Source organism: Acinonyx jubatus, chromosome B3, assembly GCF_027475565.1.
Source record: "Acinonyx jubatus isolate Ajub_Pintada_27869175 chromosome B3, VMU_Ajub_asm_v1.0, whole genome shotgun sequence".
NCBI lineage: Eukaryota > Metazoa > Chordata > Mammalia > Carnivora > Felidae > Acinonyx > Acinonyx jubatus.
In genome coordinates, this window is record NC_069386.1 from 54188063 (window position 1) to 54200650 (window position 12588).

General features: G+C 39.6%; 1 protein-coding gene across 2 annotated transcripts in view; it reads left to right on the forward strand.

The window, feature by feature from the left end:
- FBN1 (fibrillin 1) overlaps positions 1–12588 on the forward strand; it is a 232223-nt gene that overhangs the window by 16992 nt on the left and 202643 nt on the right. For both annotated transcript variants that reach the window (XM_027067205.2, XM_027067206.2), the window contains exon 3: positions 12120–12202. In XM_027067205.2, coding sequence (XP_026923006.1) covers positions 12120–12202 — 83 coding nt within the window. The remainder of the gene's footprint in view (positions 1–12119; positions 12203–12588) is intronic.

The window sequence follows — 12588 nt, forward strand, 5'->3', positions numbered from 1 at the left end:
AAATACTGAACATATTAAGAGCTGACTCATATCTTCACTAGAGGGTATGGGATATGATACTCACTACACAGAAGTACCAGCCTATAAGAGTGAGTGTTTCTCAACTGTGTTCCTTTTACCATTGCTTTCCTTTTCCAATATATTTTATAAGATCTGTCTTAAAATGTTTGTTTTTGCAGACCTAAGAAAAGAAAACAAAAATACAAAAAATTATGCATAATTTCGTTTATATAAAGGCACACATTCTTGTTAGAGTATTTATGGAAACATCATTCTAATCTCTAATCTAAAAATCTCTAGTACTAATGTTGGAATGTTTTATTAATAAATTCTTTTTGTTTTTAATTAGTGATTTATGACATGTTTCCATTGTGTGGCCATTGTACAATTACTTCACTTCTCTGAATTTCAGTTTCCTCATCTGAAAATGAACACAGCAATATATTTTCTTGATAGGACTCAGGAGAAGAGTCACATGATCATTTTGTAAATTATAAAGGTCTCTGAAAATTGCTAATTATTACTTTTATTCTACCGTGTGTCTTTACATGGACTAGATAAATTCCCGAGTTAGTCAAATTTCCTCAAATTTAAATTAGACTATTCTTCTTAAAATTTTTTCAGGTATCTAAATGTTTAGAATTAAATGTTTATAACTTTGCCTCAGTTACAAAGTTAAAAAAAGTCATCAAATTTTTTATGCCTAATTCTGTGAATTGTTAATTTCAATGAAATAATCTTTATAACTACATGGTTTTAGCTAACTTCTGACTGTTTAGAAACTTAAATTCTACCAATGATTTATTTTCTATTTTTTTTGTTCCGTGGCAAAAACATTGTTTCTGTTCTGATGAAAGGGTTTGGTAGATAAATGTTTTAGAAGACCCATTGGCTCTTGACTCCTAGTAAATAAAGTTTGAGGCACAAGGCCTCTGAAACTTTGGTAGCTGTAAAGTGTTTCTAAGTGGTGCACCTGAAATACGGAAGAATTTTACTTTCATACCCATGAATTCCATTTATGGGTATCTTATGTATTCAGTTTTTCATTGTAAGGTTTTAAAATTAAAAAAAGTAGATGAAATGAAATTGATTTCTTAGTAGTAATTATCTTTTTCATTATTTTAATTTGTTATTTAATTTCTTATAAACATTTGCCTTTTCAATACATTAAGTGTTCACTACTCTGACAGACTTCTTTCTCATTTTTTGTCTTAGTCAGAGGCACATTTGAAACCCTAACCCTTTGTTTACCATTTAAGACTCAGGTGTTGTCCTAGGTGCTGGGTTGTAAAGATAAATCTGAATTTTCTATCTTAAGAGAACTCCCATTGCAGAAGAGAGGGCAATTATTGAATTCCAAGAGATCTGAAATGCTTGAGTAACTAGAGGATGAGATTGAGGTACCCAGATAGACTTCAAAATTGACCTCCCTTGCTTCATCTGGAAGCCAGTCTTTCTGGAAGTGGCTCACTGAACTTTTGGTCTGTGAACCAGTCCAGGATACTGTTCTCATATTATAGTTGCTGGTGCGGTGGAACCTTCTGGTCTCTAAAGAAATCAGGTACAGTAAGGATTAGAATAGCCAATTACTCCCAGTTTTTTTGTTTGTTTGAGTATAGTTGACACACAATATTACACTAGTTTCTGGTATCTACTCCTCAGTTTTTAAGTCCCTGCTTTATTGACCTATGGCTATCCTGTTGGCCCTGACAGTCTCGTGCAGGCGTGGGGGATGGCACCGGGCCTGGGGCTGGGCAAGTTCCGATTCCAGCTGCCGCCTCAAGACTATGGAGTAGCCTGAGATGAAGGTGTTCAGTTCTCACAGCTCACTGGGCAGCTTACTGTAGCTGCAGGGACCACGGGTTTGAGTAGCCAAGTTTCCTTCTGGTTGCCTGCCGTGGAATGTGTTTTCCCATAGAAACAACATTTTAAATTGTGGTCAGGTTCCCAGACCAGCCTACAATAGCCTATTTAGCTGATAGAGACTGCTATTTGACTAGCCCAGGGACCAAACCACCACCTATTAACATTGTTTCTATTGGAAAAGCCGTTCTGAGTTTTAAATACCAATAGAGAAATGACATTTTGGAGCTCTACCTGTTTGTCCAGTTGGTCCTCGGAACCAGAGTATCAAATCACTGTGCACTACCAGGTCCTGAAGGACCCCATTCTTTCTCCTAAGCCTGACCTCACTGGCTGGTTTTCCCATCTTTCATGGGGCTGCCAGCGCATTCGGAAGATATTATTATCTCCTTGGACAGAGCTCTTGGTCTGAGAATTTCTGGGAAGTGGTAGGAATCATGGTTTCTTCTGTTGGTGGTAAAGAGGAGAGAAGGGAACTGAAAGGATCAGTGAACTCCCCAGACACCACCCGGGTCTGCCTTTCACTGCGCAGTTCTGTCCACTCTCTTAGTTTACTTGTGTTTCAGTCATTTCTATAATTTCATCTACCCTTTGGAAAAGTACAACATGGCTTTAGCTTGACTAAATGGAGTAACAGTCAAAAAAGGAAAAGTCACAATAATCCTTGAACTCATAGGTAAGGTCAAGGGGTTGCAGAGTTCTGGGAAGCAGATTTCTCGAAGCACCATGTATGTTCATGGTGTCGTTGGTCAGACCCTCTCAGGTGCTGGCAAGATGTAAATTTGAAACATGCACATTTTTCTATTTTGAGGCAATCCATCCTCATTATTTATGGAATCAAATAGTAAAGTTCCAATTTCATAAACAGATACACCTTTCCCTATGTGTAGATGGGAACACCTTTTATATAACCAGCCAGGGGTTCAGTGATGCCAGCTGGCCAGACATAGACTCCCCCTCCCTTAGAGAACTGTAGTGCAGAACTTCAGTGCAGACCATGACAGGAAGTTAGTCCGGTCATGGCCTTTAGAAGCTTGGGGCCCACTTGGATGGTTCAGTAGTTTGTGCAGACTTCTGTGTTCTCAGTGTTGTTTAATCCAGAGGACCAGAAGCAGAAAGTAGGATTAGCACCTACTGTACATAACCGTGCTTCTGGTCTTCATGGTTCAATGTCTAGTTTCCTGTTATGGTGTACCCTGTGGCTTTAAATTCTTCTTTTTTTTTTTTTTCCTTCAAAGAAAAGTGTGCGCATGCGTGCGCGCTCACACACGCGCGCGCGCGCACACACACACATGTTCTAGTCACCTGTAAAAGATTCCAGCAGGATTTAAATTGACTGTCAGTCTAAAATGACCTCTGGATTTTGGGAACTGTTCTTTGCAGCTTTGTTTCTTCAGCTTTCTTAGGCTGTGTATGAGAGAGAGAGAGAGAGAGAGAGCGAGAGTGAAAGAGAGTCCCTGATATGGTAACCTAAATTCTTGTACTTTTAAGTTCTTGGACTATTGCTTTTCATCAACACAAAATCCCCGCAAAAACATAGTTTAGGGTGCAGAGCAAATGAAACTGTTGATATGACAACCTCTCTGCTGCCTGTGCTGTGAGTTACCCCACCGGGTGGTAGGGAAAGTGATCCCCCAAGCAGCACCTCCAGACACACCCTTTTCAAGGCTGCACCATGAATTTTGTGACGGTTGTCTTTAGGAATTGGCCACAAATGGCTGGCTCCATCTTTGGTCTTGATCAGTTGCAACAACCTGCCTCAGTGAAATGTGCACCAATTTGTGAGCTGAAAACCTTTGTTTCATTGCTTTGGGATTTTTGTTTCTCTTCTGCTAAAGAAATAAATAGAATCAGATGTTCATATATGAGTATTTTCTCAACACTTATTTTTTTGAAGGAAATACTTTGGTCCCTGAATTAAAAACATTGATAACTTCACTGATCACAATAAATTAATGATTAGCATATCAGCAAAATAACCAAGGTATGAAACCATTATACATTACTGTTTAGCTAACCTTAGCCGTTCAAAATATGTATGAGATATTTTTCTTTAAAAAAAATTTTTTTAATGTTTATTTATTCTTGCGAGAGAGAGAGAGAGAGAGAGACAGAGTGCAAGTTGGGGAGGGGCAGAGAGAGAGGGAGACACAGAATTTGAAGCAGGTTCCAGGTTCCGAGCTGTCAGCACAGAGCCCGACGCGGGGCTCGAACTCAGGAAGCTCCAGACCATCACCTGAGCCAAAGTCGAACGCTTAACCAGCTGAGCTACCCAGGCATCCCGAAATATTTTTCTTTTAAATAGATTAATTTATAAGAAATAGTTTTCACTATTAGACAGTTTCCATGTTAGTGGCATTTGCAGCTGGCCTATTTATGACACCAAAGACATAGTATTAATCTTTGTTAATTGTACTTTATACATACTAAGGTATTCCGTCAATGTTATCTTGTGTGCTTCTAAATAGACTCCAGGATATTCTAGGCATTACAGACATTGTTTCTCTGCTTGAAGACCTATTAGTTTTGGAACAGAGTGGGTAGGGACAAGTTTCAGGGGAGAGAATCTAAACATATAATTATTTAAAATATATATTACAGGGGCGCCTGAGTGGCTCAGTCGGTTAAGCATCCGACTTCAGCTCAGGTCACGATCTCGAGGTCCGAGAGTTTGAGCCCCGCGTCGGGCTCTGGGCTGATGGCTCAGAGCCTGGAACCTGCTTCTAATTCTGCATCTCCCTCTCTCTCTGCCCCTCCCCCGTTCATGCTCTGTCTCTCTCTGTCTCAAAAATAAATAAACGTTAAAGAAAAATTAAAAAATATATATATACTACAAACACATACATATGGCTCAATACGTTGTGTGTCATACATGTTGCTCTTTGTTTTACCTGTTAAAGAAATTAGCCAAGTAGTCAAGTTAGCATACTTTTTAAATTTGTTGATTGCTATCAAATGTTTGGAATTAATACATTATTGAGAAAATAAATGTAGTGTTCAAAGAGCCAGAAATAAAATGTAATTATAATATAGCATATGTAGGTTTTTGAGAGGTATATCTGGTATTGTGTTGGTAGGTTGAAGGCTGGTTGGGATTAATTGGGGAGGAGGATTACCACTATGGGGGAAGTGAAACTATACATTAAAAAGGAAACATGGGCAGGGGCTCCTGGGTGGCTCAGTTGGTCAGACTTCAGCTCAGGTTGTGATCTCACAGTCTGTGAGTTCGAGCCCCACGTCAGGCTCTGTGCTGACAGCTCAGAGCCTGGAGCCTGCTTCAGATTCTGTGTCTCCCTCTCTCTCTGCCCCTCCCCTGCTCATGCTCTGTCTCTGTCTCAAAAATAAATAAAAACATTTAAAAAAATAAAAAAATAAAAAAAAGGAAACATGGGGGAGGGGCGTCTGAGTGGCTGAATTGGTTAAGTGTCCAACTTTGGCTCAGGTCATGATCTCACAGTTTGTGAGTTTGAGCCCCATGTCAGCTCAGAGCCTGGAGCTCAGAGCCTGGAGCCTGCTTCAGATTCTGTCTCCCTCTCTCTGCCCCTCCCCTACTCGCACTCTGTTTCTGTCTCTCAAAAATGAGTAAACATTAAAGAAAATTTTTAAAAGAAGGAAACATGAAAGAGCAAGTATAAAGATGGAAGAAGGGTCTGGATTTAGCATGTATGTCATGGAGGAGAGGCGTGTGCACCAGTGAGGGCTGAGACAATAAAGGGAAGGAGTGGGACAAGAGGGTGGGGCTGAGAGTGGGCAGGTTAGCCTACCTGGCAGAGATCTGAAGCTGATAGTGAAATGTTCCACATCTTAGGGAGGTGAAGTCTGTGTCTGGAATGTAAGAGAACAGAACTAAGCATCGTGAACACAAAAAGATATTTAGCTATATTGTCCTAATGAAATAGAGAGGAAGGAGGAAGCCAGGAAAAAAGGTGATAATCAGTCTGACAGTGAAACACCAACATGTAAACCAGAGAGTTATTTGCTAATGGAGTTAGAGAATTGAAGAGGAATTTCAGAAGGGGGCTGAAATAAAACTAGTGATTCCTCTTTACAAGTGGGAGACATCAAGTTATAGCTCAGAGAGCTTTCTTCTGAGCCTACCCTGTGTGATGGGGCCAAGTACCCTCTTTACTCCTTTCTGGACTCCCCAGTCTCACCTTGATGTTTGTGTCTTACCTGTTGTGGTGACACTCTTTGCATGCTTGTTTGTCTTCTTCCCAGAGCAAATACTATGTCTTAGTCACTATGAAAAACTGGAACAGTTTATTTATAATTGTATGGTTACAGTCTTATTATTTTACGTTTTAGCAAACTTTTCACCATAGAACAGTTTGAGATTTACAAACAAACCAGAAGGATAACACTACACGATGTAGGTTGGAGAGGTTGGCAGGCTTATGCCTTCAAAGAAGAAAACCAGAATTGTCTGAGTCCCAGCCAGTGTTGACCCAGACAATCCAGAAATGAGTCCCTGGATCTGAAGAGCCCCCTGAAAGCTTGACGAGGCCATGGAAGCCATTTTCATTACCAGGATTCCAAGTTTCATTACTTGAGATGTTGTGACTGGCAGATGGGCTGGAATAGTCACATGTGATATTCAAATCACTGCTAGTAGATGTGACCTCTGACTTTAGCAAAAAGGGCCAGGATAAAGACACCCAAATAATCGAGGAGAGCTTGCAAAGTTTGTTGGAGTAGTAGTGGATCCCCTCATTAGATAGTGCTCATGGTTTTTCTTTTATATTTTCTTCTTGATAAAAAAATCTGTCAAAAAACTAATAAAGTCATGATGTGTGGGTCACAATACGTGTAGCTAATTTGTATATTAGAGGTTTTTTTCATGATCTATCACATTTTTGACAGTGAAAATTATTGTTTTTAAAAACTGGGACAGTGGGATATTAGGATATTACCTTGAGCCATGTTACATGGACAGTCGGGGGGGGCATGCCTTTGGGTCCCCTGCACACTTATGCTTGAGAGGAGTAAATCATCATATTTTTCTCCCACAATTCAAAAAAGTAGGTCACTCATGCATGGAGTAGTGTCAGCCTCATTAACCTTCTTGCCCAAGGATTTAAATACGTCACATGTATATGAAATAAAAGCCCACTGAACTTTTTTTTTTCCCCAGTCTTGTCTGAAAGGGAGTTTGAACTTGGGATAGGAAGCAGAAAGGCTATCTTGCCTGTAAGAGAGGCCAGATTTACAGAAGTGGATTCTGGCTAAGGAATGTGGACACACTGCAGACATCTTGTACACAGGCCAGTTCCTGCAGTGATGTGGTCAGACATGGTAAAGCCCAGCTGTTTGCTCCATTGAGAGGGGCTTTTGCTAGCCCACACAATCTCCAAGTGCCTTGTCTTAACTGGATCTGAGTATTCGGCCTGCTGAGGCTCACCCACCCCTGGAGAGATTGGAGGTAGGTTGTTGTAAGCATTGTATTCAAAGCAACTGGTAAGAGAAGTAACAGATAAAGACCTAACAATTAAAACAATGTAATAGACAGTGGAAAGTGGACTGTAAATATATTTTTCCTTTTCCCACTGAACTTTTAGAATACAGGTAAAAACAATTTATGCTTAAATTGGTAGTTTGTTGATGGACATTTGGTGGGGTTTGTCACTCATTCCCTCATGAAAGCTATTAGGTGAAATGCCATCTTGCCCCCAAAGGCATCTCTGCCATAACATAGCAGTTAAGAGAGTGAACTGGCAGCAGGCTTCCTGAGTTCAAATCCCCATTCTTTACTTCCAAGCTGTGGGACCCTGGCTGGTTTGTTTAACCTTCCTAAGTCATAGTGTCTTTAATGTTAAAGGCAATAACTTACCTCAAAGGGTTGCCTTGAGGATGAAATAAAGCAGTATGTTTTTAGCACATAGCATACATTTCTTTTCTCTCTGAATTTTACTTTGAATTTGCCGAATGCTACTGCCACTTGCACTAAGCTTTAACTCTTGATTTTTTTTGGGCAGCAGGTTGGTGGGTGTGGTTGGGGAAATGAAAAGGAAAAGAAAAGTTTGAATGCTAAACTTTCATTTACACAAAAAAGTAACTCCATTAGAGATTTATCTTCTTTGTTAATGCTTTCTGTGTGAAACTTTAGAATAAAATCTTTGATATGGAAGTAATCCAATGTGTCTACTTTAGACTTTACATATCTTAGTGCTTTCCAACTTAAATAAGACATTCATTTATTTCTAGAATTAGAGCTGTTTTTCCTGTGTGTGAGTAGAATAAATACCACCCAGCTTGTTCGAAAGAGTGCTGTTAGTTTGGAGTTCTCAAGACCAAAATTAGCAGAGAATTCTTACATCTTTCTAATACTTTGCACTAAGCCATTTAACCTAGCAATATTTAATGTGTTAATGTGTTAAAGATTTAAACAGTCATTGATTGAGGATATTGGTTGCAACAACTTAAATTGAATAATGCAATACTATAAGAGATAAAATTCTCAACATTAAAAAATTATTAAAATAAAAAAAATGTCAGAGCATGTGAACAAAACCACAGTTAGACAATATGTAGAATTTTAAGTAACACAGTGAAATGAAAACGTGATCACTAATGTAACGGAACTGTGAATGAATGAAACAGTTCATGCAATGAAACAGAAAGTACCCCATTTAGGAGAGAAGATGTTTATACTTTTAAGGTAATTGCTTTAAATAAAAGAGGATGATCAAAGTGTAGCAGCACATGTTTAAAAAAAAATGAACAGTTATTGGGGTGCTGGGTGGCTCATTTGGCTAAGCGTCCGACTCAGTCATGATCTCGCAGGTTCTTGAGTTTGAGCCCCCTATGGGGTTCTGCGCTGAGAGTGCAGAGCCTGCTTGGGATTCTCTCTCTCTCTCTCTCTCTCTCTCTCTCTGCCTCCCTCCCCTGCTCAAGCACTCTCACTCTCTCTCTCAAAAATAAATAAATAAATGTTTTTTAAAAAATGAGCAGTTATGGGGGTGCCTGGGTGGCTCAGTAGGTTAAGCATCCGACTTCAGCTCAGGTCACGATCTCGCGGTCCAAGAGTTCGAGCCCCGCGTCGGGCTCTGGGCTGATGGCTCGGAGCCTGGAGCCTGCTTCCGATTCTGTGTCTCCCTCTCTCTGCCCCTCCCCTGTTCATGCTCTGTCTCTCTCTGTCTCAAAAATAAATAAACGTTAAAAAAAATTTTTAAAAAATGAGCAGTTATGAATGGGCATTAGGTGTGGATGCAAAAGAATTATCTTCATTTCCCCAGATCCTCATCTCTTGGGGCAACCAATTTTAACCATGTTTGGTTTTAGTTCTTCTCATGTTTCTCTTTATGACACCATGTACTGTGCTTGTACCTCTATTTCTAGATTTAAACAGTATCCATTGGTTCCATGCCATGAAAGATGGGGACGTAGCTCACTTAGATATCTATACCTTTTCTCTCTCGTTTCCTTCCTACTTTTTAAAAAATCATGGTATGACTTTCAGCTATTGGTTATTTTATTTTATTAAAAAAAATTTTTTTAACATTTATTTATTTTTGAGACAGAGAGAGACAGAGCATGAACGGGGGAGGGTCAGAGAGAGGAGACACAGAATCTGAAACAGGCTCCAGGCTCTGAGCTGTCAGCACAGAGCCCGACGCGGGGCTCAAACCCACGGACCGTGAGATCATGACCTGAGCCGAAGTCGACTGCTTAACCGACTGAGCCACCCAGGCGCCCCAGTTATTGGTTATTTTAAAACATTATATAATATACTTAAACCTCTGTCTCTTGGAGCAACTACTTTATTTCTCTCCATACCTTTCTTCCTAACTTGATAGCTATACCATTACCTTTACAGGTGCAGGTTTAAAACATTTACATTTTGTTTTGAAATCATTGTAAATTGTAACATCTCCCATGTTTTGTCTGCGGGTTGATTGTAAACATTGAAAAAACAATGAGGAATGTTTAGATTAGTATGATTTTCAGACACCTTGGAAAATCTTTTTAATATCTTGCTTTGTAGGACTGAAATTACTGATTCTGGACTCTTTTTTCTTAGCCTTTTCACCATGTTATATGTGTTATTACTCCATAAATACACTCATTCTTGTCAGACAATATGTCTTGATTTTTGTTTGAAAACATAGTTACTCCAACCACAGGACACCTATAAAGGCTCAGGGGTCCTCTGAAGCTATTCCAGGATTTGGTTTGGCATTGGACTGGACCCAGTGGAGTTGTTGTAATGAGCTGTTAGTGGGGAAGGTTTGAGGTGGTTGACTCTGGCTTGAATTATCATTTCTAGTCTAGAGAAATTTGTGGAGTTTGGAAGGTTTGGTTACTCTAACCCTCACCCTAACCCCCTATCCTAACTTCTCATCTTACTCCCCTTTCCAAGATTCTGAGTTGCCCCAGGAAGTTCTGGGTACTCTGAATTGAAGTTTTGGGCACTACTTTGTCACAGAAGGGATACAGGATTGAGAGCCAGTGGCTTAGAATTTGTAATAAACTCTTCCTTAATCTCTTATAGTGCCTCTTGTTGAGTAGTTAATTTAGGTCAGAAAATGATTCTATCATGATAATAATGCTGTATTGCGTTCATGTCCATTATTTCGTCTGACACACACACACACGCACACACACACACACACACACACACGATGTGGCCAAGGCAGACATTTCATTACACCAATGTGCAGAGACTTCAACTAAAGCTCAGAGAGCCTCCAGTATTGGGTGCATAGTAAGCCTTTTTCCATCATTTTATGTCTAGTTTTGGAGGAATAGGGCCCTTTCCCGGGTTCCTCCATCTTTCTTCCTATCTCTCTTTTTGGCCTCAGCATCAGTCAGTCTGAAGTGTGCATTTTGCCCTGCAGTGTTCCGGGTCCCCTGGGGCTGTGAGAGAGGCACAGGATAGAGCAAAGGCTTCACCTTTGTTCCCAATTCTGCTTGTGCTTGAAGCAATGAGTTCAGAGGAGATGAAGGGGGGGTCTGTGCTGTTACACATGGTCTGCATATAGATGGAGAGTTTGTGAATACACCCCAACCAGAAGTTCGTTCTTTCTTTCTTTCTTTCTTTCTTTCTTTCTTTCTTTCTTTCTTTCTTTCTTTTAAGTTTATTTATTTGCTTTGAGAGAGAGGGAGAGAGAGAGTGCATGCAGGGAAGGGGGCAGAGGGAGAGGGAGAGAGATAGTATCCTAAGCAGGCTCCACGTTGTCAGCACAGAGCCTGACATGGGAGTTGAACCCACAAACCATGACATCATGACCTGAGCTGAAATCCAACAGTCAGACCCCTAAACCGACTGAGCCACCCAGGTGCCCCCAGAAGTACATTTTAGTTACACAGTTGTTTTTAAAGGTTTACTCTTATGGGGCTACAGGATTTATACTACCAAGCCTTGGAATAGCTACTGTTTGTGAAATTGATTACAAAACGTTTGACCTTATTCATCAGCCCCTGAACTTTAGGAAGTAGCATTAATGTTTAGGCCCTCAGATATGGCATAGTGAAATGAATGGTTTCTTTCCTGTCTCTGTGTGTTCAGTCCTCTTAGTTTCTAGTGTAGAGTTAAGTAGATCCTTACAACAGTTGCTCCCTTGAGTTGTTAAATATGTATCATCTGGATTCTGAATGGAAGCTTTGCTCCAAGAAACCTGATGGAGCAGAAATGTCTGTAAACAAGAAACCCAAAGTTACGTTGACTGTGTTTTCCTGTAACTTCTGGTAATCAACTGTGTTTCCAAACTTTGGCTAAAGAAATATTTACATTTTTTTGCTTTTATTTTTTCCGACTAATGTCAGCGTTTGCGTTCCTATAATTCTGGTGAAAGGAAGAATATGGCCACTTTTTAGGAGTGAGCTGGGACACAGAAAAAATATACACAGCTTCAATGAGTAGAAATTTAAAACTTTATATGCAGATTTCATGATGACCTTTCTTAACTAGATTGGTAGGAATTTTATTATTTAAATTAGACTCATATAACTCCATACATTTTTATATCTGTGCGTTGTGATAGAATGCACTACATTTTGTATCTCTTGTTTTTATTTTTCTGATGTATGTATAGGTGATATTAAGGGATATCCTTATTGGTATCATTATGTTAGAGTCCCAAACTACTAAGCCAGTGTTGGGTCCCATGAGTTTACTTTTTTTTTTTTTTTTGTCTACAAAAATTCGTCCTGTTCTTGTAACTCAGAGACATTTTTTCCCCCTTGTATGTGGTCACATATTGTTTTTTAAAAAGTGTGGAGTTCTTCTAATTGGATTTTTGTTTGTTTGTTTGTTTTAGACCTAATGTCTGTGGATCACGTTATAATGCTTACTGCTGCCCTGGATGGAAAACCTTACCTGGTGGAAATCAGTGTATTGTCCGTAAGTAAATAGATAGTCTGTCATTCTTCATGTTCTTCTTTTGTTGTTTTGGTTGCATGGTGATTCTTAGTACTTGTTCCTTTGTAACTGCATACCATTATTATGTTTATAGCAGAGTCTTCCAGCTCTGAGATTTTCCTACTTCCTCTGAATCCAGATTGGGAAATACACTAAGTTGGTCAAACCGCTGTTGTACTTTAATTCAGTGACTTCCTTTGGAATATTTCTGACATACAGGGAATAGAGCCACAGGGATAATTTGATCAAGGGTACATGTTGCCTGGCTTCATAGACTTTGTAATCACTTGGATGGGATTTTGAAAAAAGGATACATTGCTGCTTTCCTTATTATAATTTCTAACTTTGTTGGCCACCCACAAGCCTAC